The 26,904-nt window shown below is 42.2% G+C and overlaps 1 protein-coding gene across 2 annotated transcripts in view; it reads right to left on the bottom strand.

Moving 5' to 3' along the window:
• BANP (BTG3 associated nuclear protein) overlaps positions 1–26,904 on the bottom strand; it is a 167,292-nt gene that overhangs the window by 132,794 nt on the left and 7,594 nt on the right. For both annotated transcript variants that reach the window (XM_066637040.1, XM_066637041.1), the window contains exons 2-4: positions 14,167–14,298; positions 13,504–13,598; positions 11,620–11,819 (exon numbers count right to left, since the gene is read on the bottom strand). In XM_066637040.1, the coding sequence (XP_066493137.1) occupies positions 11,620–11,819; positions 13,504–13,598; positions 14,167–14,236 (365 nt within the window). In that variant the 5' untranslated portion in view covers positions 14,237–14,298. The remainder of the gene's footprint in view (positions 1–11,619; positions 11,820–13,503; positions 13,599–14,166; positions 14,299–26,904) is intronic.

Raw genomic sequence — 26,904 nt, forward strand, 5'->3', positions numbered from 1 at the left:
AAATATTTTGAATGGAGGACACACGTGACATACTCAGAGTCACCCGCCAAGCCTCGTTAACAATCACTGCCCTTATTTTGCAAGCAGTTATGGCCATGCACACGCAACCTCTCACGGCCACCCTTTTCAGTCACAAGTTACCTACCTACACCCCTTCACTTCATTTGTTAAAGACAACCTGCCATGCACCCTAATTTATTGGCCCATTACAAGGAAGGTGGGTTTACAGCATTTGAGCTTTCAACCTGATTTTCATGTGCAGAGATTGTACTTGCCAAGTATTTTGAATGCTCAAGGCCAAAACATTTCACTTTATATATAATGCTTTTCTGCCCCCTTCTGTTTACTATAAACCAAGTCTATGGAAATACAGGGCAGCACTGTAAATCTGATTGCATTGCCTTTAAGCATTTACTAAGAGCGTCAAAACTACAATCTGTACTAGGAGAGGTCAGGTCTGAAAACAATTACTGAAATCTCTTCTCTTTTTTTTTTTTTTTTTTTTGGCAATACTTGACAATCCACCAGGAGTACGATTAACTGGAAAACATCACCTTTTACTAAGTTCCAGAAGAGAAAGAAATTTGCACCAAAGTCTTCCAAGACATTTGTTTATCGATGTATTTTTTAAAAAATTATACCATGCCCTGTCACAAATCACTTTTCAGGTCTACTTACATAAATAGCATACTGAAATTAACAACTATAAAATCAAAATAACTAGCACAGCACAACAAAAACAGCAGTGAAAGCAGAGAGGACTCAATTCAAGTTTGTCAAGGAACAGAGATAAAAGATTTACAAAGGCCAATCAGACAGTCAGGGTTTCAAGCTGACTCTGAAAATGATGCAGGGAGGGGGGCTAGCCATGCTTCCAGAGGGAAGCAGTGGTGGCCCCCACCAAAGCCATTTTGTGAGTTGCCACCCATCAGGCTTCAAAAGGCGGCAGAACTCTCAAAAGAGACATAAGGAGAGGGCAGATCCTCATGGGTGAATGCAACCCTTCAAAGATGTTGGACCCAAGTTGTTTGGAGCTTTAAGGCAATAATCAATACCTTGGCCAGAAAAAAACTTGCATCCAGTGCAGTTGGAGTAAAAGAAGCTGACATGATCAAAAAGCCTTGCTTCCAAAAAACTCTCACGCCTGCATATTTTACCAGCTGAAAATTAAAAAAAAAAAAAAAAAGTCTTCAAGGGCTGGCCCATATAGAACATGTTACAGTAATCTAACTGAGAGGCATGGATGACTGTGGTCAGGTTTAGGAGATAAAGTTACTATGCTTTAAAAAACACAGCACTTAAACCACATGTGAATCTGGTCCAGGGGCTAAAGGGATAGGTGATCTTTAAAACACTTTCGGGCAATCAAGCCAATACTGGGTCCCTGCTCGTACGTACTGTAGAAGAAACAGGCAGCTAACACAGCAAAGGAGCACCCTTCAAAAGTGACATGGCCCAGTGTTGTATGCTCTGTGAAACAGAAACAGCCTTTCTGCCTGAATTAACAAACCTGTTCCCCTCTTTGGGACTTCAAAACAGGTTACAGAGATGCTCAGGCACACATTCATTACCTCACTAAGGAGCTCAATGTGCCAATCAAGGCTTCCTTGCAAAAGGACATGTTCTGGATGACAGCATGGTGATCACACACTTTGAGAACCAGCCTGCCTACCTGAGGAAAGGCTGGCCTTCTGTCCCGTGGCTCCCTGCCTATTTGTTATTTCCGATTATCTAAAATGAAAGACAATCCTTCTAAGGCAACATCAACATTCAGACATCACCCTTTTGTTTCACGGCTTTGATGCACTTCTCTTCCAGCAAGGGTTATCACCTTGTTAATTTCAGTTCTCCATTGAAATCTTTCACAAAGTTTTTGGCTCACAGAGATGTTACGATTTACACGATCTTTTTATGGTAATCTTTTGCAACATGAAACTGGTTATTGTTCTTTGCCCTAAGAGATGCAATTAAAAAATTCAAACGTACTCACTTCAGGCCCCCAAGCCACATGTAAAAACCGGCAAGTTCTATTTGATCTTGCGATTTATCTTACCAGCCGCTTGAAGCGCCCAACTTGCTACCTGAAGCCTTCCACGACTACAAACAAATGGATTATTAGACACCATTTAGCTAATAGCAGCTAATTTAAGAAGTGTGACAGGAACTCAATTTAGTTCTCAGTCAGTTCAAGATGGTTTGAGAAACTTAGGGCCCAATCCTGAGCCTTGTGTGCCAGCACACCACCAGTGCACATTGTCACAAACATGTCGCAGGCCCAGCACAGAGCTAGCCCAGCACAAGACCACACTGGCCAACTCCAGCTCTGGGTCCATAGTCTACCACCCAGAGGCTCGCCTGGACCACCAAGCGGCAGAAAGGTGAGTGGGAGGAGGTGAGGTAGAGGTGTGGCGGAGGGGGGAGCAGGACCGGCGGAGTTCAGCTCCACCAGATCCAGAGAACTATGCCAGGCTGCGTGGCCTGACATGAGACTCCTTTATTCTGCAACGGCTAAAGAGCCACCGCAGAATCAAGTAGCCCCGTTGCAGGGCTACTTCCCTTACCTGGGTGAAAGGGACAAAATTCCCCTTTCCCAAGGAGCTGCCAGCTGCTGCCTGGCATGCTTAGGATGCCACGGAAGCCATTTTCGGCACACGGCAGCTCCGTGTGCCAGGCAGCTCAGGACTGGGCTGCCCATTCTGCAAAAGCTTTTTGTGTATCATTATATTCTTCTCTCAGTCCCACAAACAGTTATGGCTTTTAGTAGCTAATCTTAATTCAATAAACTAATCTTGTGAAACGGAAGACTACACACTCCTGCTAGAAAGGGCTGTTTTTCCAGGGCTTGCAATACATCAACACCAAATTACTGAATGGTTCTCTCCTCCATCAAGTGCAAAAATGGCAGAATGCATCATCCCAGTGAGAACAAGTGCTGAACTAATCTCTAGAATTTAAGAGGCAAGACCCTCATGCAGTCCAAGGCTTACAATCCTTAATCAAGATTTCTCTTCTGGAGCATGGGGCAGTGTCAGGCAAGCCCCTCCGGGACTCAGTTCTCAATATGTAAAACAAAAACAGCAGCAACCTCCCTTCCCAGGGCACCACCATAAGACATTTTGATACATTTTACAAAAGCTAAACTGTTCCTAGTCACACCAAGTCATTTCTTGAAGTCTTTCATCAGCTCTTATTAGTGAAGACGATGGAACTATTGAAGACACCCCAAGATTCTTCCAGATGGGAATGAGCTGCAGTTCTGAACATCAAGGACAGCCACCACTCGAATGCAAGAAAGGAAAGTAGAGGAAAATTCAGCTGTAAACCAAACCTTTCAGCAGTGGGTACAATAGCCAGTAAAATTACCACATCTGCTACACTATGTGTAGGAAAAGGAGGATTACTGTAGGCCCCAGAGACTAAGGCTTCAAAGTTGTGTGATTAAAACTGACAAACTATTTTCCATTTTGAAAGCATTTGGCCAACCCTGTGGGATAGTTTATTACGATCAATGAACATTTTTACGATTCAAATACAAAGAAAAGGAAGAGCGGGGTGCTCACTAGGCTTTGCATCTTGACAGCCAGAAGATAGCCTGGCTAATATAGTGGTGTTGATGGCAAATGTATATATGTATAACTTAATTACTTTCCCCTTAGGATTCTCTCATTTATTTTATTTATGGAGTCTATATTTCTTGTTCATATTTGCACATTACTTTCCTATGAGCAATATACATAGCAGATTTGCCGGTATCTCTTCCTCCACTCCACACACCCCTCCTCCATTTTTGAATTACAGCTCCACAATAATTCCATTTTCTACAGCTCATTTTGAAACCTTTTTAAAATTTGTACTACTATGAGGCACATCACCAAGGATTAATATTCCTCTGGAATCACAGTTCTTGAACATGGGGGGGGGGGGGAGCCAAAAGGCATTCCAACTGGCATATCCGAGATACAGTACAGCACATATCCCATTAATCAAAACTGAATCTAGTGGATCTTATTGGTCTTGAGAACAACTCACACCTCTTATCAGCCACACTACAAAACCTACATATGCACACAACACACTCAGAGAGATCAAAATTATACACTATTAAGGACAGCCAATTGTCCTTAAGACCTTTTGATTTCTTCTTAGTTTCTTGAGAATACATGAGTTTTGGAAGAGGCAGGGATCACCATGATCCCTGGTGGACCCAAAATGGACCCAAAAGACAGGAGAGACAATGTAGGGTGGTTGGCAACCTTCAGTCTCGAAAGACTCTGGTATAAGCCTACAGCACCCGGTATTCCCAGGCGGTCTCCCATCCAAGTACTAACCAGGCCTGATACTTGAAGATATACATTTTCGTACCATCTTGATGTAAGAATCCACCAGTTTGCCTGGCAGAGTGAGCAAAATTCTAAAGCTTGAATGGCTCCTTCACCAACTGAAGTTTGCACCCCTATGGCTTACAACAGACAGTAAAGATATCCTAGCCAGGCTGAATGAAAACTTCTACTTATAGCAATCTAATCCTTGGTTTATTATGGCCATACACAGATCCCCATCTTAGTATTTCCACTTTGTTAGACATAAGACAGACCTTCTAAGGTCCAAAGAGTTTGTATTTAATTGTTAAGTAAGTTCTGATTAGGAAAAATGAGCTGGCAAGCCTTAGAAGGTTGTAGACTGGCAAGATAAATCCGTCTCACCTTTCTAACTCATCCAAGAAAATGATGCACTTTCCAGGTTTCCCATCCATGTACAAATTACCAGAAACTCAACTGCTATGAGCAGGCAAATGCTTGTGTGTGAAAGACAACTGCCTAATGACTTGCAGCCGAATCCACCATGCAGTTTGGTACACGGTTGTCTGAGAAATATAGGTACGCAGGTACACAGAACTAGTTGTTTAGCTCTTTGAATAGTGGCCAGCCCTTGAGGCAGAACTGAAATCTGCATGCTGTTGCACACTTCCTTGCCCATCAACAGAATCATGACTACAACACAGCAACATCCAAAAGCATGTCACCATGAAAAGACCACTGCCTCCTAGAAAACACTCCTTGAAAACAATTTGGCACCCTATCACCCTCCAAGTGAAGTAATCCACAGATTGCAAAGATGGTTGTGCTTTTCAGGGCAGTGTCTCCCTGTCATTCTGCATAAAAACTAGGATTTGCCAGACCAACATTTCAAAAAGGAATACTTTGGAATAACAACATGAAAGAAAGACAACATGTTAATTAGGAGCATGGAAAGTTCAGATGCTCTTCAGAACATCTGAAGTAGGTGGCAGGAGACAACCTGCCCTCAGTGAATTCAAACAGTGCTTGATATCCACTAGGCACACTACAAAAACACTGACACAAGTCCCTGTCCACAGGCTCATGATCTACCGACAGACAGACAGACAGACAGAAGGGGAGGGCTGGAGAGAAAGGAAAATTTTGCAACAAGGGGAGAGAGCAAAAGGAGATGATAGATCTAAGAAAAAGGTCAAAGTACATTGAGAGGGAAATGCAAGAAAGAGGAGATGAGCTTTTAAGAATGTTGAAAGCAAGACCGTGAAGAAGTCAATTGATACAAACAACATGTCAAGGCGCAATGCTGACACCACAAAGCAGCATCAGCCCAGCTACAACCAATCCCACAGGCCTGAAAATGTCTGCCCTTGGCCGCACAGCCTGGGATTTTGCAATACAGAAAAGAATAAGAGGCTTAGAGGTAAACCTCCTTCTCTCAGTATTCTAAAACCAGCCTTCAGAAGGTTGGGCAGTGGGTGACAATCAAGAGAACTGTCGCACTACACACTCCGACCAAGGGTCTATGGCATTTCTTTGGTAGGCAAGAGTCCACCTGCTGGCATCTGACTGATTATACTGGTGCTCACAGAAGCTGATGAATGTGGTAAGATGCCAGGGGATTCTCTGTTATTTTTGCAACAACAAACAGGCATGAATCAGGGTGGGGTCACAGCTCACAATTTGCATGCAGAAGGTCCCTAGTGTCAGAATCAACCCAGATCTTGGGTAGCAGGGCTACCAAAGACCCAAAAAAGACCCTGGAGAGCCAAGGCCAGTCTAGCCAATATTGTGCTAGACAAACCAGCATTAGTCAGATTCACATGTTCTCCTTCCCCCTTCAATTCATTTATATTTATATATATTTTTTAAATCATACAAACAAGCTTTTTCCACACAGTCAGGAAAGGACAATTTCCACAAAGTAGTTTCATTCGGTGAGCACTCATGCTCCTAAGGACAAATGTAAGGCTAGGACCTGCAGCCACCAACACACCCAAGAGAAATTCCTCATTTGCAGTTTCTGACAAAGGGCCTCTGCAACTACAGACAGAGACTGCTCATCCTGGTGTAGGAACCTCACTAGAAACCGATATGCCCAAAGACAGGCAATCATAGTTTCAAAAATATATATAATTCTATAATAAAATGAACAGTAGCCAAAAGCACTTAAAAAAAACACCTGACAAGTCTTGAATGATGCAATAGCCACATGATATCACTGTAAGTAGCTAATTGACATACAACTTCAACACAGTTTGCAGGCAGTGGAAGGAAAAATACAACATTAAAATTGTTTATTTGGGGGGGAGTGAAAGTCTGCTTTCTCAGGCAAAACAAGACACTGTATCGGAGAGTAACACAATCTGTTCTACAGCCTGATGCTCACTTCATCCAAAGTTCTCACTGCAGTAGAAAGAAAAAAAAGAGCGACAAGTGGATGGGAGTCTCTTGCTCAGATAAAGAAGCTGAAGATCTCTAGAAATAAAACACCTGCTGAACTTGGCAGGTCTCCACCAGTATCTGCACACAAGCTGAGGCAGGTGAGAAAAGAGCCACAGATGTAGCAGTACCATTCAGTGTCAGGTTTGTGGGACAGGTTCCTAAGAGCACAAGGATTAGCTCTAGACCAGGGGTGTCAAACATAAGGCCCGGGGGTCGCGTGCGGCCCCCAGAAGCTTTTTTTCTGGCCCTCAGGCTCTCACCTGCTGTGGTGTTGCCGCTAAAACAGCAACCAACATGAAAATTGGGCTTTCCCAAATCTTGAAATATGATCAAGATTTGCGTATTTTCTCTTCTGTCATTTGCGGTTAATGAGTTTCTATATGAGAACAAGGTCTGATTTCTGGCCATTAGCTGCTTAATGATGTCACTTTCTGCTTAATGACATCACTTCCGGCCCTCAGCAGGAGCCCTGAATGCTAACCGGCCCTTTGTATGAAATGAATTTGACACCCCTGCTCTAGACCACCCTGTTCCCTATAGCCAGCTGCACTGTCTTCATTCCATTTATGGAAACATTTGAACCAACACTAACCGGACAGTGAGGAGGTGCAGTCTAATGCCCTGGTCCAAAGTTTCCCAAGGAGAGTTGCCATTGGCTCCTATATCATTGCCCGAAGCACAAAGTTTCAAGAGATTTTGTCACAGAAGCAGCAAGGTCCTTCCAGAACCTTTACTGTGAACACAACACCAGAGGATGTTAAAGCCACAGGAACAACAGAGCAGAGAAAATAGTCCAACAATTTTTGGGCTTTGTTATCAAACTCTCACTGAGTTTTTTTTTGGAAGAGGGGAGGTTAATAGACATGGCTGTATCTATCACACACATTTCACTAAAACAGTTAGACAAATGCCTAAAAAAGTATCTTAAAATGCAAAATGTCACTTAGAAAGGCAAACCCCAAACCTGTTTTGCCTTAAACCCAAAGGGCAAACTAATTTAGCAAAGCATACAAATGTAATTAGGCTTTTAAATATAAGGCAAGTGATAACAACCCTCTCCTGCTCCTACAAGAGAAAACTTCCCTTTTCTCTTACGGGAGCTAATATTTATGAAACCATAAAACAGCAAGCCTCATTCTGCTGGCATTTAATGGTAACAGAAAGCAGAGAGGGTCATATATCATAGCAATACAGCAATCTCATCTCACAAAACCACATTCTATCCACCTGGGGGAAAAACACATTCAATAAACTTACTTCCCCAGGTGAGAGATTAATTACTGAACTCTCTCGGAATGCCTATCAAGGACCCCCCCAAATCCTCACAAGACCAACTGCAGCCTTTGGACGCATGCTAAATCTGTCAGAGAGGTATTAAATCCTAATTAGCAAGAACTAGTGAAGGACAACACACGGAGGCCATACACTGGCTATGCATATTTAGGCTTCCAACCAGACAATGACCATGTGCTACTTCCTAGCTCACAAACAGTAAGTCTCTGAATACCACTTGTAGGGGCACAGAGACAGAAGAGAGGTGCACCTTTCTCTCCTGCTTGCCAGTTTTCCAGAGGTAGCTAGTGGGTCACTGTGGAAAACAAGATGCTAAACTAGGTGGGCCCGTGGTCTGATCCAGCACAACTTTTCTTATGTTATTTGCCTCAAGAAATCTCCTTCAAAGTACACTTTCAACAACAACAAAAAAGACAACACAAGGAGAGGAGGTTGAAAATATATAATCTAAATTTAGTATTTCATATGCAACAGGAAGATGAAAACTTTATACATTTACAGTTTGCCTCTAGAGAACAATGGGGAAAAATGCTAACTCCAGGATTTGGATCTGAGTTTGTTCACCCAAATTTCAGAAAACATTACCTTCAAAATATGAAAAACAATGATTGTTTCCCCCATAATGATACACCAAACTTCATGAGGAATGAAGGTGCAACATGAAAAGATACAGACTTCCCAAGGTTTTTTTTTTTAAACATATAAACCATCCAAATATTTTAGATTTTTTACTTTCTTGCTCAAAAATCCAAAACATGTGGAAATACTGCTCTCCAAAAGAAGGAAGCGGAAGAAATAATGGTGCTAGCACTGTACTCCTATACCACCGGGGTGCAGATTCATGAACTGATTTGCGCAAACTGACCAAACTTGTCATAAGCCCAGTGGCAGTTTTCAACACACATTCAAAAGCATAAAGTGCACATTCATGGAACAGACACAGCTAGGTGTAACTGCTAATACTAGTAAAGAAATGTTAAGAAATTGGGCATGAGAGGAGCAAGGAAGGAAGAAGCCATCCAGTAGAGGATTAGGGTGAAATATGGATGCCAAATCAGATAGGAGCGGATTTGTATGTCAACAAAAGATGTTCTGTGCTGCCAATGTGCAAGCCTCTCATTTTGAAGCCAGAAGAGAACAGCTTCTTTCTGTAAGTATCCAGGGCATCTGCAATGCCAAGATCATTTTCTAACATCATATACCAGCAAAAATGTTCATAAATTTGCAGGGCGTTGCCAATGAATTAAAATGAATCATACAGTGTGCAAAAGCAGCTGAGGAATACACCAAGGTGTTGGGAGGGAAGGAACTGGTCAGACGTAAATTATTCAGGACAGTGCAGGGGAGACTAAATGACAAAAAAAGAAAACTAAAGTGATTGTTGGTGGGGGAGAGACTCTCTTTGAGAATCAAATCTATTAAATTACAGACAACCCTTCAAACAAAGGGATGAGAACAGGAATTCACTGGCCACTTTACGGCATATCGTATCATCGGATTGTGCATGGGAACGAGCAAAGTGTGACTTGAGCAGACATGCTCCATTCATTTTAATCCAGACTCTGCCCTCATTTTGTATGTCTGGTGCTCTTTGGGTTTCCTGTGCTATCTGACTGGGTTGAGCACAAACATAATCCACATGAACAAAGGCAGAGTTGTGTACCACAATATGTATGGCAACTTTTGCATCAGTCTAGCCTAAATTCAATACCAAGAAAAGCCTGACTCTGTGAGGAATTATGCAAAATCATTTACATTAGGATTATCACCCAATGGAAATCTTAAAGAAATGCTCAACCAATTCAAATCTGCATATAACCAAAAAACACAGTTTTCAAGGGGGAAAAATATGTACAGTTGCGCCTCGGCGTCCACAGGGGTTCCATTCTCAGAACCCCTGCAGATTCCCAAAACCACAGCTAATCAAATCTGAGGGCCAGACACTGTGTCATCCTCTAAACATGATCGAAGCTGCACATGAGGCCTTCCTTATAAAGCCCTACAGTTGTGTTCAGAGGAAAAGGTCCAGCTAAACCAGGCGGGTTTAGAACCTGCAATTAGATAAAACAATCCGCAATCCAGATTTGGATCCCAAATCTGCGGAGAATCAGTCTAGACTGTACTTCCTTTGTTATTAGATGAGGCGTGCATGGGTCACACTCACTGCCACCTTAGGAGTGGCACTCCTTCCTCTGCAGGAGTCAAGCAGCAATGGTGGTTCTTCTATGCCAGTGGTTCTCACACATTTAGCACTGGGTCCCACTTTTTAGAATGAGAATCTGTCAGGACCCACTGGAAGTGATGTCATGAATGGAAGTGACATCATCAAGCAGGAACATTTTTAACATCCTTGGCTGCTATCCTACCCACACTTACCCAGGAATAAGTCCAATTATCATTGTTAAAAGAATATACATAGTAGCTTGTTAAAAGTACAGGTGTGTAACATTTCCCCAGATACAGTCACATGCCATGGTAGTATCAAATCTAATACAATAAAAATAAAATATTGAAATGAATGGGAACCCACCTGAAATTGGCTTGTAACCCACCTAGTGGGTCCCAACCCACAGTTTGAGAAATACTGTTCTATGCAATTAAAAAAAATACTTATATGAATTAAATAAAGTCCAATTACTCAGGGGTGGCTTTTCAGTTGTTTAATACTAAAGTAACTAAAAAAATTATTAGGGTTTAATAGGGAATAAGCACCACTAAACACTATGAGTAAACATGCCCATAATTACACTATAAAGGTTGCAGCCCCAGAACATATTTGTTAATGATGCTCCTGCAAGCAAGGAGGAGTGGCCAGAATCTACAAAGATCCCCCAAATCCTGCCCTCTAAAATACTATTCAGGTCTTCCCTGGCTTCCAAAATATTATCAAGTATAACCTACACATTTTCAAGGCTCTCTTTAATTGTAAGATTATCAGTAGAAGTTGTTTGTTTCCAGTTAGATAGGATTACAGCCAAAGTCTTACTGGACACAATGGGCTTACTCCTGAGTAAAATAACACCTTTTCAGACACCTCTAATTACACAGGCCAACACACATTTTGTTTTCTTACACCAATTCCTGGGTATATTTGGGGTGCTGATTCCAAAAATGGCATCCGTTTTGCCCTACCACATCTAGTTTTGGAGACACGGCATCGCTTCTTTAGTGAATGGTTCAAGCAGCTTCCTCATGAGGAAGCTTACACCATGACTTCCTCATGAGGAAGCTGCTTGAACCATTCACTAATGAGGCTATGCTATATCTCCAAAACTAGACGTGATAGGGCAAAACAGATCCCATTTTTGGAAGCAGCACCCCAAATTCATATCAAACCACCATAAAGTTTGGGAAAAACTTTTCTGACCCTCAGTTTTGTAGGCCTGTATTATCAGAATACCGAATTCTTCATTCTGTAGGTCCAGAGTAAAATCCCAGCCTAAATGCTTATATGGACAAGGAGCAATCTACCCCTCAGATCAAAGTTGAAACCAGAGGGAATAGGCCATTCCGCACATAATGCACCCCATGCACAGAAGCCATTTGGAAACATAGCAAAGCGCACCTTGGCATGCCCTTCTCTTACCATCTCACTTTGTTGCACGTCTGCGTTGCGCCAAGTGGGGAACCTGCCACCATGGGGACTTGGATGGGGCTGTGCTGCTTGTTCATGACAAGGTCTAGCTTTTCTTCCAGTGATTTGCAAGTAGCTTCCAAGGCAAGCAGCTTTGCTTCAATGCTATCCAATCGCAAGCATATTGTTTGATTGATGGAATACAAGAAAGACTGGAGGGAAGAAGCAGACAACTAAATCAAAGATTTTTTTTAAGCCTACACATTTATCTACAAAGAACACACACGCATCAAGGTCCAGCAAAATGGCATGTGTATTCGAGGCTGCCTGGTCACTAAATGTGATCATCCACAAAACTGATGGACTATCACAGCATTACAAATTCATACCTGCAAGGCCACATTTAGAAAACTAGCGCCTCAAAACTTTATTTTTTGCTAACCATTCTCTTGTTGTGATGGAAGGAGGCCAAAACACCAGGTTGCTCTTTTGGTGTGCAGAAGATAGATATGTTTATAATGTATATAAATTCCTCTGCATTTTTCATAAAAAAGGAGTAAGATTCAAACACATACACAAAAGCATTCAATATACAATAACAATAGACACCATTGGGCTAATATTTGAGGTTCAATCCTAGACCTTGTTTTGAATGCCAAAACTTTGCCCTTACACCAAGAGAAGGAATAATCAACATCCCTCTGAAGGTATGCAGAGCACCTTTCACTCACTGGGTTCTGTGAACAATCTCTACAAAACAAATCAAAAGGAGCTGCTGAATTGCATATATTTTCATGTTGATGGGAAATATCCTCAATGGATTGTGTACTGAATCACAGAAGCTAAAGAAACTGAGTAATAGTAAAGAAGAAAAAACAACTCCCCGTTCTCTTCTGCATTTACAACAAAAATATATTCCATTTTGATTTACCCTTAATTTACTTTAATTAAATTTCTTAATGTGTCCCCTGGTGGACTTCTGAGTAACTTTTAAAGAGAGAAGCAAACTGAGCCCAAGTTAGCCAGGTCTATTCAGGATGAGAAACATGGCTTTAGGAAAAAAAATTGCAATGCTTCAGTTAATCCATTGAGATCTTATTTTCTGCTGAAGAGAGACTATTCTAGCTTTTCTTGCAAACACTACTATCCTATCTCTAAAGGACCGTACTAGGTGTGTTTATAATAATAGTTATAATTTTAATTCTATCCCACCCTTCCATCCCTGTAGGGAGCACAAGGGTGGCTTACAACAAATATTTAATATTACACAAGAAAACTAGCATCATGTAACAACCACCACCACCACCAGTATTTATATACCACCTTTCTTGGTCATTAGATTACTTCTTTGACTTTAATACAAGGCGATTCACATAGGTAGGCTTAAATACAAATATTTAATCAAAACTTAGAGAATATATCATGTGTAAACCAATAATGTCAAGGTTTTTAAAAAGGGCAACTTTATAAGTAGAAGGTTACTTAAAATAAAAAGGTCTTTACCTTCCATTTATAGGGCCACCATGAGGGAGCCATCCATATTTCCCAAGGAAGGCAGTTCCACATTACAGATGCCACCATCAAAGAGGCCCTGCCCCTCATTCCCACCAGTCATGCTTCACTGAAAGGCAGGACCATAGCAAAGCCTCCAACGTGGAAAGAAGGATACAAGGAGATACATATGGGATAAGATGGGACAAGTCTATCAGGTGGTGCCAGAAACATAAGAAAATGCATGCTGTCTCTCTCTGCAATGAACCCCTCCAAATAAAGCTAAAGATGTTTTATATGTACCAACTTGAAGATTCTGCTCAGTATGGTTGTCTGCATGCGTGCATTTCATTCCACCCGACACCATCTACATTTTGTAAAGCAAATAAAGTTCATCATTGCTACCTTGATGGAGGGATCCTGGCAATTAATCTCTATCCGTTGGCGTTTTAAAGGTGGATCTACCTCTTCATCCGTCACTTCATGATTTTCCAGTACAGCTGCAAAACAAGAACAAAGTAAAGCATTTTCAGAATTTCTATAAATGTCATCAAATTATGAAGGGCAGCATAAATGGAGCCTAAACAATTTGTAAGAAAGACCTTAGCTTCTGCACATGCAGGGAAATTCCTTTCTTTGGACTAGCTTTGACATCCAGAGCCATTTCCTACTTCCTAAATCATGAATGTTACTCCTAAAACACTATACAAAATGATTGTATGGAGACCTGTGGGTGAGACAGGGAGAGAAGCAAAGCAAGAAGGTTGGTCAAGACGCTCCCCCTCTTTGTCTAGTTCCTTAGCCTAAGGGCTGTTGTTGATGGACACACCCTCAGTTGAGTGGCAACACAACCCTCACCCAACATTGCTTGTGGCAACAACCTAATGGATGTGTAGTTTGGACATGAACTCAGGGTGAGAGAAGCCCAGATTCAGAGGCAGATACGGTCCTTCTCAGTGCAATACACACATATATGTGACACACACACACTGAACCAAAAGTATCCCCTAAGTTGCCACTGCACTGATCCCTGACTGTGTCACACTGCATCTATCTTTAACCACATACCTGGATGATCTGGGTTCAAGTCCTCCACAGAAATCTGAACCACATCAGCTAAATCCTGTTCTGTCATCATTCAGAATCAGGTAACAGCGTTGGATCAGAGGAGGAGGTTTGTCAATTCATTCAAACTGGATCCTGCAAAACAATGCAAGACAAAAGCATTTTCACCCACTGTCTGTAAATATTCACCATGCATCATACATGAGGCAAGAGTATTTTCAAAGCATATTTAAGAGGGGAGTTTTATGGGAAATGTCCAGTTGACAGGTTTTGGTAAGCCATTTAGCACAGCACCATTTCTGACAGCAGCAAACGTCAAATAACCTTTGCCACAAACATGAATTTCCACTACTACAGACTAATATGAATCAGTACAATCCCTCAGTTATGTACATACAGTCACTAAATCAGTGATTTTCAACCACTGCGCCATGGCACATTGGCGTGCCCCGAATGATCTGCAGGTGTGCCACAGGACTTTGGGGGAGGGTCATTTATTAGTAGTGCCATTGGGGAATGTGATCCCCCAGCTGGCAGGGCAGTGCAACTTGTCACAAAACTGATGGTGTGCCTTGACAATTTTAGCACCTTCTCAGTGTGCCATGAGATGAAAAAGATTGAAAATCACTGCACTAAATGCTACGGTAGTGCAGAATTCCCCAGCCATTCCATAAATAAGCACTGACATGGAAGGAAAAATTCACCATGTTATTACACTCTTACTCCTTACACTCTTACACTCCTGGGGCAGGAGGTCTGGTCTAGAGGGTTGAGCCTCCATTTGCCTGAAGATAACATCCGAAGGTTGCCAGTTTGAGGCCACCGGCACCGTGTGACCTTGAAGCAGCTGACAAGCTGAGCTGAGCTATTCCATCTGCTCTGAGCGTGGGAGGATGGAGGCCAGAATGTGCGACCAGATCAAGAAAGAAACATCTGAATGTTGTGGTTTCTTGAAAGATAGAAACCTTCTTTCAAATTGTAAAAATCCCTACGGGGATTGAATTTGCCTGCCTATGTAAACCGCCTTGAATAAAGTCTAAGGAGAAATCTGAGGACCAAGAAAGGTGGTACAGAAATACCTGTATTATTATTATTATTATTATTATTATTATTATTACTCTCTTTGTGAGTACAGATTCAAAGCTTTGGGATTCCTTCCAAACTCATCCTAATACAACCAAACACAAGATGTGCATAAACAGAGAAAGAAAAATTGATTTTCCTTATCATTTGATGCCTAATTGTGGAAACAGTCATTTTTACAATTGACTGCCAGAGTAGATCAGGTTCCGCCACCTGATCCTGAAAACCAACTAATATCTCCTGGAATAGCCCAGGGCAATCATCATGGACGAAGGCAAACAGAGATGAAGAACAGAATCCTAAACTAATGCAAATAATCTACTGAAGTAGATGAGACCCAACTCATTCGCCATCCTGCTTCCAACCCCAGTGGGAAGCCCACAGAAAGGGCATGAAGTCAACTTTTTCTGTGGGTACTGTACAGCCAACATTACTATTATTAAGAATATTTATATAGCGCTTTTCAACAAAATGTTCACACAGCAGTTTACAGAGAAAGTCAAATAACTAAATGGCTTTAAAGATTAATAGCCCAATCCTATGCCTGTCTACTCAGAAATAAATCCCATTACAGTCAATGGAGCTTTCTCCCAGGAAAATATGGATAGGATTGCAGCCTAAGAGAGAGAATTAAGCACACTGAAGTCTAAAGGGTTTAGCAATGCTTACATTTGACTGGATCGTATCCAGTTTTAGCAATGGAATTCAGGATTGGTTTTTACATGCAACAGACCTGGAACCTTCAGAACAAAGCCAAAAATGTAAAGGGTTACATACACACACACATGAAAAAAATCACTCAGAAGAGTGATACGTTTTTATAGGTTCCTTTGTCAGCGCAAAATGAGATTTGGAAGCTCCTTCACCTTCAACTAAATCAGGTTTCTCTCTTTCGTCTCCAGAGTTTCCACAATTCAGCTCCTGCAATATTTAGTTCCAATCTCAGCTCCAACTCCAGAGCCAAACATTTTTCTACACTCTCCCTCTGGAATTCTCTGTCAGGGATTGTTAAAGGTCTTATTAAAGGAAGTCTCTAGCCTCCAAAAGCTGAATTAAAATCACTGGAGCAGTCCACATCTGCATTTCCCACAGTTAGACAACCATGGGGCGGGGGGAGGCGAGACACAAGAGCAAGTAGAGTGGTCTTTTTTTAATACCTGGAGCGAAGTGTACTGGCAGAATATATCTGAAGACTGCCAGTGAAAAAGGCAATCTATCACTAACCACGGGTGCTGAATCAAAGCCAACTACACATTGCTGCTTCCCCCTTTCTTCCTTTCAACTACAGGAATGCAATTAAAACAGGCAGGTGGAGTGCAATTGACATGCACACACACCAAAGCATCACTGAGGCCTCTGGACCAGTCAGGGCAGCAGCTGCTCATTACAAAAACTATGCATTCTGGGTTCTTCCAAATGAGGACACCACACGTATCAGAGCTGTTTATTCAAAACACTTCTGCTGCCAAGAGAGACTCATTTGAAATTCGGATCACCGTGAAAACTATTATGATTGCATTCACCGTGGCAACTTGCCCAAGAAATCTGGCAAGAGCCTTAGGGCATGTGGTTACCATTTCTATCATTTTGGCAAATTAAGTTTGCCACTTCTTAGAAGTCCTGGGAAATAGCCAGACTTAACATAATAAAACAGCTGTGCTAGGATTACTGTTTCATAATGTCACTAACTGCAAACACTCCTGAAAGCCCTGCCCTGAGCTTGAAGGAATAGCTCTTTCAAGCCGTGCATTAAGGAAAAGACAAAACCAAGTCAAAACCCCTTTTCACCTCATTTTACTCAGGAAGAAATCAAAATTATGCAGAGATTAAATCAGTACAATTCCTCCATTGAAGAAAAGCATTAGCACAGGGCACTTGGGTTCTGCAGCCACTTCACTGTCAGTTCCAGATTAACAGAAAGGTTCAAAATCAAATGTGGCATTGTACAGTGGATGTCCCACATAAGCATCTGCTCCACTTTCCCTATTTGCCAGGGCCTGGGCCCATTTCCTGGCCCTTGGTTTTAGGAAATCTTTGCTATCCTTGTGCTTTTTCAGGATGACACTTTGCTAACATAAGATACTAGGATTGCCATTCTCTAAGATTCATTTCTCCCCATTCTGTAGTCTGTAGAAGTTTTATCTCTAAACGGAGATGAGTGGATAGGAGCAGAAGAGAAGGAATAGCTTCTCGGTGCACCTGAACACTGAAGGGCCCTGCAATGTCCCATTTGCAACTGCATACACTGCTGATGTATACTTTTGTCTGACACATACAATAGGTTGATAATGTAGTGAAAAATTGTGTGTTTTTATGCTACCTTTAATTAAAAGAATATAGCTTTGGTTTTAAAGCAGTGGCAACCAGAGCATTGCAGGGGAAATGAATAGAGTAGACCCTTCAAGAATGGAACTCAGGCTGTCATCCTTGTTATGAAAATAAGGAGATTGCAAGCATGCCTCTGTTTTTCCGTCTCTGAAATGCTGAAGCGTATGAGTGAAATTGTAGCAATTTTCACCATGCCACGCTGTCCAAAGAATTTTAGGCTTAAGCTTGATGCAAGAGCAACAGATTTATTGATCACCAGACTGTGCAGCTATCCTGGGGGTTTATATAATATGGTGAAAAATAAAATCAAATACTATGCTTTATTAAAGCATTAGTGTTCCCCTTGCTTCTTGCATTCAAGTCAATCAAAGGCCTTTTTCACATCTGTGGACAGCACTGAATGCCCTGTGACTTTCAAATAACTTCCTTCTCAAAACCCAGCATGATCCATGTCCACAATACTCCTAGCTAGCCAATAAAGAGATTAGAATTGTATCATCTGTGTTGAGAAAAGTTAGAGATAGATACAAATCAACTAATGCTGGCTCTTTAACAACTTTGGAATCTATACATTGCATTCTGGGAGGAAGGGGGAGTCAGCTGCATCTTTTCCTTAAAAGAAAAGCAGAAGTTCAGTTGAAGAAGCTCAGTCACATGATGCTCATTATAGGACTCCACTTTCAAACCAGATGGCTCCACTTCTTTGTTCCATGGAAGCTCCTTTTCAGGTCAAGTACCTTCAGTACCTTCTGCAGTTTTATAGTTGCAAAGTGTCTCTTATTTAACATTTGGAATCTTTTTGTTTCTAAAAGAATTTCTGAGCTTTTCTATAGCTCCCCTTATTTCAGTGGGCCCTGCTGGGTCAGAGCAAAGGCCTGCCCAGGCCAGCATCCTGCTTCCCACATTCCCTGGACGCCTCCAGGAAGCTTACAAGCAGGACTCAGGGGCTATATGTACCATGTTGTCGGTCTCCAGAAACTGGTGGTCAGTTGCATATACAGCCATCAAAGTCCCCTGTGCACTGGGCCCAATGCAGGCAATAAGCTCTTGACAGCCCTCACTGCTGGAGAGAGCTTGGAGCAACACACGGGACTGCTTTGGGATAGTTCCCAAAACATTTTGGAAATGCTACATTCCTTTGTTAGCCATGCACAGTTTTGTTTGTTTAGTAGTAAGAAAGGCATTTCCCCTGACTTTTTCATGGTAAGATTATTTGTATGCATTAGATTGTTTTATCCATTTCAAGTTCAACTTGGTACCATATGTGGATAGCACTCAGCTGGGTATTTTTTCTGAATTCTTGAAAACTTGCCTTAGGCTTCCTCACAGACGTCTTTTCCATGCTTTGCTCCAAAGCCACAAAAATAGCTTATTCTTTATGCAGTACCTAGGTGCTTAGTTCTTATTTTAACAAAAACTGAAATTATTGCAATTCCATTAAGCATCTAAAAGCAAAAAAAAGGGTTGATTTTCAAGTTGCTAACTACCATTCCTTACTGGTACCTCAATCCTAAATATGCAAGTTGAAAGCAGGTCCCAATTATTTAAATGGAACTGACTTCCAAGTAAGCATGCTTCATATTGCTGTGAAAGGAAGCAACACAAATCCAGTAAAATCAACAAAAAATTCTGCAACTGACTTCAATAGAATTTTGTGTAACACAGAATTATATTCACTTACGTTTTCTAGACTTCTCTGTTTGAAACACTTTGTAAAAGTGAAATACCTGCTTGCACATTAAATACAATTCAAAATACACATGGAGGCTTATAGCATTTTAAAGTACACCTCTAACTATTTCTCAAGAGCCAAATGCCCCATTGCTCAATGGAATAGAACAGTGTTTCTCAACCAGTGGTACAGGTACCACCGCTGGTACTTGAGGTGGTGTCCAGTGGTACTCACAGAACCCCTGGAATCCTGCCACCTGACCACAAGACCAGGAATGTGATGCAACAAACAGCAGTAGGAGGTTTGGTTTGACAGAGCACCTAAGCATGATTTCCATACTTGAAAAGCCCCCCCCCCATCCACCCTAAGCCTACTGCCCATCCATCTACCCTACTGGTGTTTGTCACGTCAAAACTGGCCTCCCAACCCAAAAGTAACTGGTGATGATGATGTTACTTCTGGTAATACTTCAAGAAGGTGAATCATGTGAAGTGGTAAAGCAGAGGATAAACCTTGAGAAATACTGGAATAGAATAACCTTCTACTGATGGGTAAAAATAACAGTTGTCTGGATGATGTGTTCTTTGCTCCTTCTTGGGACTAGAGAGCTTTTAATAGCCCAGTAGCCAAAATGGGCAGAACCAGGTGGTCTTCTGCTTGAGGTACCTGGTAGTCATTAAAGCTTATGGTCACCATGAGTCTGTAGTTTTGGTAGCAAAAACAAAAAAAGTGTAGAAATCCAGTATCCTCATAGAGCTACCACCTTCAACACTAAAAACCAGACACAGAGATCTCATAAACATGGATAGTTGCATCTTCCAGGCTTTGTGGGTCTGGAACCTAAATATTTGACTTTGGCGTCTTGGAATCCAAAATTATTTTCCAATCCTAAGAACAGATTTTATCCCAAAAGGCATCTCATTTTCAAAATATAACCGTCCAAACACTTTCTTCCCTAGATAAAATTAAGCAACTCATAACATTTTCACCAAGAATGTCAGCATCTTAATTCAAAAAATCTGTACTCAACAATGTGCAAGGCCTGACAAATTTATTTTAACACATATGAAAAATTAAGTAAATGGAGAAGCCTGTCAAGATACTAAGGTTTTTCTCATCCTTGAAGAGCACTGCTTGGAGCATAAGACTTAGCTGTTCTAGCCACTAATGTGCCTTCTAAACCAATTTTCTTTTATCATGCATGTTTGTGGTATTGTAGTAATTTACTGCACAAACACAAATTTTTTGCCAAAATTAAAATGCCTTCAGGACTAAGACAAGCTCATTTCAAATTACAATAAAATAGTCCAACAAAAAGGTATGAACATTCTAACACACTGTTGTCATGCTTATTGAATGCATCATTTTTCCTTCTCAGGCACCAACTGGCAGCCAAGTCTTCCACCCTTTAGTAGCCCACTGGCTCCATGTTCAACTCTGACTTGATTGGCTAACAGCACTCTTTTACAAACCCTCACCTCTGTGATTTGTTCTAACTTTATATACTCAACAGTTGGCTCCCGTCTCCAGATCCATTGGCCGCAAGATCTAATGCTAACCCATTGCTCCCTAACCAATTACATCATATGTCAACAAATTGTAGCATTGATTAATAAGAACAACACAATAAAAAAACTGTTGTTTTTTTTAAAACAAAAGGTCAACTGCACTGTGAGCAGGAGCCTTGCCAATCTCTCCAGGGCCCTGTGTGCGCCACTTTTAAGGGTAGAATTAATCAGGATACAAAACCTGAAAAAGAGTTCTAACTGGAAAAAGAGAGATTTCCTGCAACAATGGCCACCCCAGAAAACTACAAAGGGAGCCTAACATCACTGAGTTGCTGTTCTCCTATTTACTTTCCTTCTTGCCCGCCTGTGAAAAGGTGTTTTAAAATTGTTTGCATCTGGGTTGGAAAAATTCCAAGCAACTGGTCACCCAGGACCTCCACTCCTAGAAATGACTCCGGTATCCAAGAAATCATGGTATTTTCTGTTCAGTTTTATCTCCAATTGGCCACAGGCCATCTTGCTGTTTACCCCACTTGTTCACAAACAAATGTATTTCCAACCCTGGTTTGTATACTGTACTTCCTTACCAATTTAAATCACAACTAATCAATCATCACACACATGCTAGGTTTTCACACTGCACGCAAATAGGCATTAATCAGCATTTAATTGGATTACTGGGAACTTGATTTCCAAGAATAGTAAAGGCCTTCTATCTTGCATTTTCATAAACTAAAGACATACTAGACGAGCATCCTATTTCCTTGTTGGTTGGAAGCCTGATCCTGTGCATGTATATTTGGAAGTACAGGTGGAGCCTATTTATCCACGTTAGTTCCATTCTGTGACTCAGCACGATTAACAAAAACAACGTTGTGCTAAATTCCATAGAGTCACACAAATATACTGCACCCTGACACTTCTGGCTTACTCCCAGGAAAGTGTGTGGAGAGGATTGTAGGCTAAATCTCATGCTTTGCTTGGTGGGAAGGCTTGCTTGTGTCCGTGATAGCCTGCACCATCTGGTGGGGGGGGGGGAATTTGGCAAACACTCCCTGGGTTTTTTAAAGCAATCCCCTCTGTTGCTACCACACCTGCCCCTGTGTGTGTGTGAGTGAGTGAGTGAGTGAGTGAGTGAGAGAGAAGGAGAGATCCACCTTGCTGCTCTGGCTACAGAGATTTTTGGCCCCCCCTTCCCCGGCTCAGGGGCTCCAGGAGTGTTACAGTTCCTTCGCAAGGGGAACCTCTTCCAGGGCTATTTCCCTGCCTGGGCGAGGTAGAGCCTTTTTGCAGTGTTTTGGGCTGCCTGGAAATGGAGCAAGATGCCTCGGTTCCCCCACCCCATTCATGTTGAGAAAATCCGCAGATAAAAAATCTGTGGATAAATAGGCTGCACCTGTAACTCCTATAGGGCAGTCCTTTTAAGGTGCAGGGGAAGGGGAGACAGGGATGCAATCCCTAGGATCACATCCCTATGGGGGATGAAGGGGGGGTGCTTCACGATGGAGGTAGGGCTGCAGCAGGTGCGGGGAGCCCTGCACAGTCCTCCGCAGCACTCCCCAAGGCTTGGGATCGTCAGTAACAACAGGTGCAAAACACTTCTGTTTTGCAGGAGGTGCTTTGCCCCTGCATTTAGTGAATGTTTCAAACCTCAGGGAGTGCCTGCTGCAGTCCTACCTACATAAAGTGAAAACAACCCCCCCCCCCTTAATGACATGATCCTGGGGATTGGATTGCTGCCCTAGCCCCTCCCCCATAAAGACTTACTGAAGTAAAGCTCTCTCAAAGTTTGAGAAACGCTGCAGTAACATATCATGGAAGCATGAAGCCCAGTATCTTAAAAATTAAAATATAGGTTGAGACTAATTATTTGCGTGGGTTCCCTTCCAAGCACTCATGTGGCTGGCAAAAAACACACTATAGCAAATCAATTTAAAAAACAAAGTTTCTTTGCTCCAATGATTTAAATTGGTGGGTCCAATCCAGTCAGGACCTACCAGTTTGAGAACCACTGTGTTACTGCATTTGGGGAAACATTACAGTTCTGTACTTTTAACAGAATACTATTTATATGCTTTTAACAATGCTAGGCAATGGGGCTTACTCCAGGGTAAGTGTGGATAGAATAGCAGACTTTGGGATGTTTGGGGAATTTAAAAAAAAAAAGCCAGCATCTGGTTAAGAGGGTTCTTCTTTATTTTAAATACATTTTTAAACTTATACTTATTGTAAACTTTTAATTTACTTAATTGATTTAATTTTGCCATATGGTAGAGTGTTAAAAATTTTCCTGCTTGATTATATAACTTCAGGCCATAGCATCATTTCCAGGTTAGTGACATCACTTCCAGTGGGCCCCAAAAGGTTTGCATTCTAAAAAGTGGGTCCCGCTGCTAAACGTTTGAGAACCACTGTCATGGGGTTCAATGGGGCTTATTACCAAGTAAGCGTGCACAGGACTGAGGTCCAAGTCTCATTAAAATCAAGTATTTCTGAAGTGATACCATTAGGATCTCTCCTGATAGGAACAGACCAAATTTATGTAGGTGATCAATTTTTTTCAGTCAAGTGTTCCTACAGAGTGGGGATCTCCAAACACCAGACTGCGAAAAGCCTTCATCTGGCCTGCGGCAAGCCCTGTAGAGGTGAGGGGAGCTCTGCTCTCCTTGCCACTGGAGGGTGTTCTGAGGGCCAGGGAGACTGCACGCGTTCAGAAAAACCAGAAGGGGACTTAAAAGGGCACACGATCTCCCTGGCCCTCAGAGCACCCTCCAGAGGCAGGATCGCAGACCTCAACCTCACCTCCAGAGGATTACAAGGGCTTGCTGCGGGCCAGATGCTACTCCGGAGTGTCCAGGGTAGCTACATGGAACAAAGTCATGGAACTCACCAGACGGCCTTTGAGGTAGTTTGTATCTCTCAGGCTAATCTATCCCACTGGATAGATAAATATACATTTAAACAGAAACCACTGATCAAAATGAATGCCTTTTGCTTTCACCACCTGATTGGGGGCAGGGGAGAAGGATACATCTGCCTGGGACTTAACTGCATAAAGATGAATGCCATTTCGGTCTAAAGGTGCACACAAATCCAACAAGCCAATATTGAGCACTTCAAGAGCTCAACCCCAGGTTGTGCAGAAATGCAAGAAATGGCTCCATCACACTGCAGGCACAGCATGCCCAGCTGGCCTCTCAAAGCATATCTGTTAATGGCCAAAGAGAAGGTGACAGATCACACAAGTTCCTGATCTCCTACAATATAATCCCTTCAATTCTTAGGAGGGGAAAAACACTACTTTGCAAAGAAAACAACAATCATGTGTGCAGTGTAACTGTGTTCAAAAGTGAAGCTCTTTTCTTTAGGTCTCTGGGTCTTAAATTAAGTGGGCCAGTTTATGTACTGCCAATATGCCAGGCATGGAGTGGAACACAGAAAAGGCAGTCCCTGCCCAGTATGTTTGAAGGCAGCAAACAGACTAATTGTGACCAAAAAAAAAAAAAGTGCATGCATTCCCACCCAAATCAATCAGGAAGGCGCTTGCAGTTACTACTGATGCCCCTTCTCATATTTTTGACTTTTCACAGCAAGGAGGAAGGGGGAAAAAGCAGCTGAGTAGCTGACTTGTCTGCAAGTCAAAATGCGTTTGTGTGCTCTGCTCCAAGAACAACTTGAGCAGATCATTGTTCCAATTACCCAAACTGTTTAAATGAAGGTATTTTTAGAAAACAGACACCTCTGAAGGATAATGGAGTTCGTCATCTACCCTAATGGCAAGAGTGTGTTCAGAACTGTAGGTGCTTTTGAACCAATATAGAAGAGGAAGGTGCAACAGCAGCAAATTTTCAAACTTATAATAAATTTTCTTTTACAGAATTCAGCAGCAAAAATTTAGTGCCTTAACTTATAATAAATTTTCTTTTACAGAATTCAGCAGCAAAAAATTCAGTGCCCCACCCTACTCAACTTTCCAGTGCTGATGCAGCCATACTAACAGGACATGAGCTGCACCCTGCATTTGGGGGCATCATGGAGGCCTCCTCAATGCCACCTCCCTTACCTCTATGCAGCTGCATTGGCACTGGGGAATAGGATCGGGCCCTCAGAATCATTTTGGAGACTGCTCACACTCAACCAAAATGATCACGGGCTCAAACACCTTCTCTAGGAGAGGCAGTGGTTCTCAAACATTTTAGCACTGGGACCCACCTAGCTTTTAGAGACTTTAAAACAGGAGATCTAGAAAGAAATATATGTATAGGCAGGAGGTCTGGTCTAGAGGGTAGAGCCTCCATTTGCCTGAAGATAACATCCACAGGTCGCCAGTTCGAGGCCACCGCGACCTTGAAGCAGCTGACAAGCTGAGCTGAGTTATTCCATCTGCTCTGAGCATGGGAGGATGGAGGCCAGAATGTGAAACCAGAACAGAAACATCTGAATGTTGTGGTTCTTGAAAGATAGAACCTTCTTTCAATTGTAAAAATCCCTACGGGGATTTAAATAGCCTGCCTATGTAAACAGCCTTGAATAAAGACCAAGAAAGGCGGTATATAAATACCTGTATTATTACTATTATTATTTATTTATGAGTAATATTTATTTATTTGCAAAAAATTTCAATCCATATCTCGTAATGAAATAGCTTTAATGAATAGCCTCAAAGCTTAAGGGGCTTAGTTAGCTGACCCAGGCTTCACCTGCCCCCACTACCTGTCATTGACAGACTTGGAAAGAAACACAACAGAAAAAAAGATGCTCAAACATTTCTCCTCCTATATTGACACAAGCTTGCAAACTACAGGAGCTCAGCTCTTTGCAAGACAATGAGAAGCTCTCTGATGTCTGAATACCCTCAGGGCCTGAGGCAATTAGCTATCTGATCTTTCCATCACCTGTGTTTTCATTGGAGGCTCTTCAAGACCCACCAGAAATATGGTCTCACCCCATCAGGTAGGTCCCGACTCACCACTGGAGAAACACTGATAGAGTATTTGAGGCCTTTTAAGCTTAGGAAAACCGGGGCGGTGAGGTGAAAATGAGAGGGGTTTGTACAGTAACACATACTGGAAAGATTTTTTCTCCCTATCTTATAATATCAGGACTTGGAGTCACCCAAATAAATAGACTGGGAAAAGGTTCAAGATAGGAAAATTTAAGTCCTTCACACAATATATCACTTCTCTGAGGAATTTGTTGCCACAAGATATGATGGCTTCTGGCAGGGGTGGCTTTAAAAGGGACTGGACAAATTCATGGAGATCTCTGCGCAGCCATCAGCCACAATGACTTCGTGAAGCCTCTGTGTCGAGGCAGCAAGATTCCTGGGGAGGGCTTCTGCCTTCATGCTCTGCTTGTGGCTCCCTGGGTGCATCTGTTTGGCCACTGTAGGAAACAGGAGGTGGGACTAGGTGCTCCTAAGGTCTGCTCCAGGCTTGTTTTTTGCGTCCTCTTAACTCATATTCATCAACTGACCGAGATAAAGAGGGAACTGAAAGATGCAGAACAACATATGGAATATCCCTGAACATCTGTACTACAAGGGTTGCACCAATGAACCAGAGGGGGCATGAAGCAAGTTCCACTATGGGTCTTCCCCTAAACTCACATATTCCAAGCTCCATTCCGTACGTGGAGCCATAGAAAAGAAAGCAATACAGATATTGGGCCAAGGAGAAGGCAAGCCTTCCCTGCAGCAGGCTCTGTGGGACTGGAACTCGGCTCTACCTGGGGGGGGAGGGGTTGAGCTCCAGTCAGTTTCACAGCCTTCTGCCATCCAAAATAAACGCCAATACTAGATGCAGTTACTGTTTCGTGCTGCCAAGGGTGTGCTCTCATACGTTTCCAATACACTGTTCCAACACTTTAAACCATATGCCTAACCATTTTTTCACCCAAGTTGATCAACAGGACAAAAAGAGAAAAAAAAAACTGAGAAAACCTCAGGCTGTGATCCTCTACAAACCTACTTGGAAGCAAGTCTGAGTTCACTCAGGTAGACTTACTTTCAAGGAAGGACACCTTGGATTGGACTGCCAAGTGTCAGGGCTGGATTTTGCATGGGGCTTTTCTGGTTTTGTTTTGCTTTTTACCTCATGCAGCTGACAGGGGCAGGGAGCGCTTGCAACTTCCAGGACTTCCCTGGAATGC

This window comes from Tiliqua scincoides, chromosome 9 (assembly GCF_035046505.1).
Source record: "Tiliqua scincoides isolate rTilSci1 chromosome 9, rTilSci1.hap2, whole genome shotgun sequence".
Classification (NCBI taxonomy): Eukaryota; Metazoa; Chordata; class Lepidosauria; order Squamata; family Scincidae; genus Tiliqua; species Tiliqua scincoides.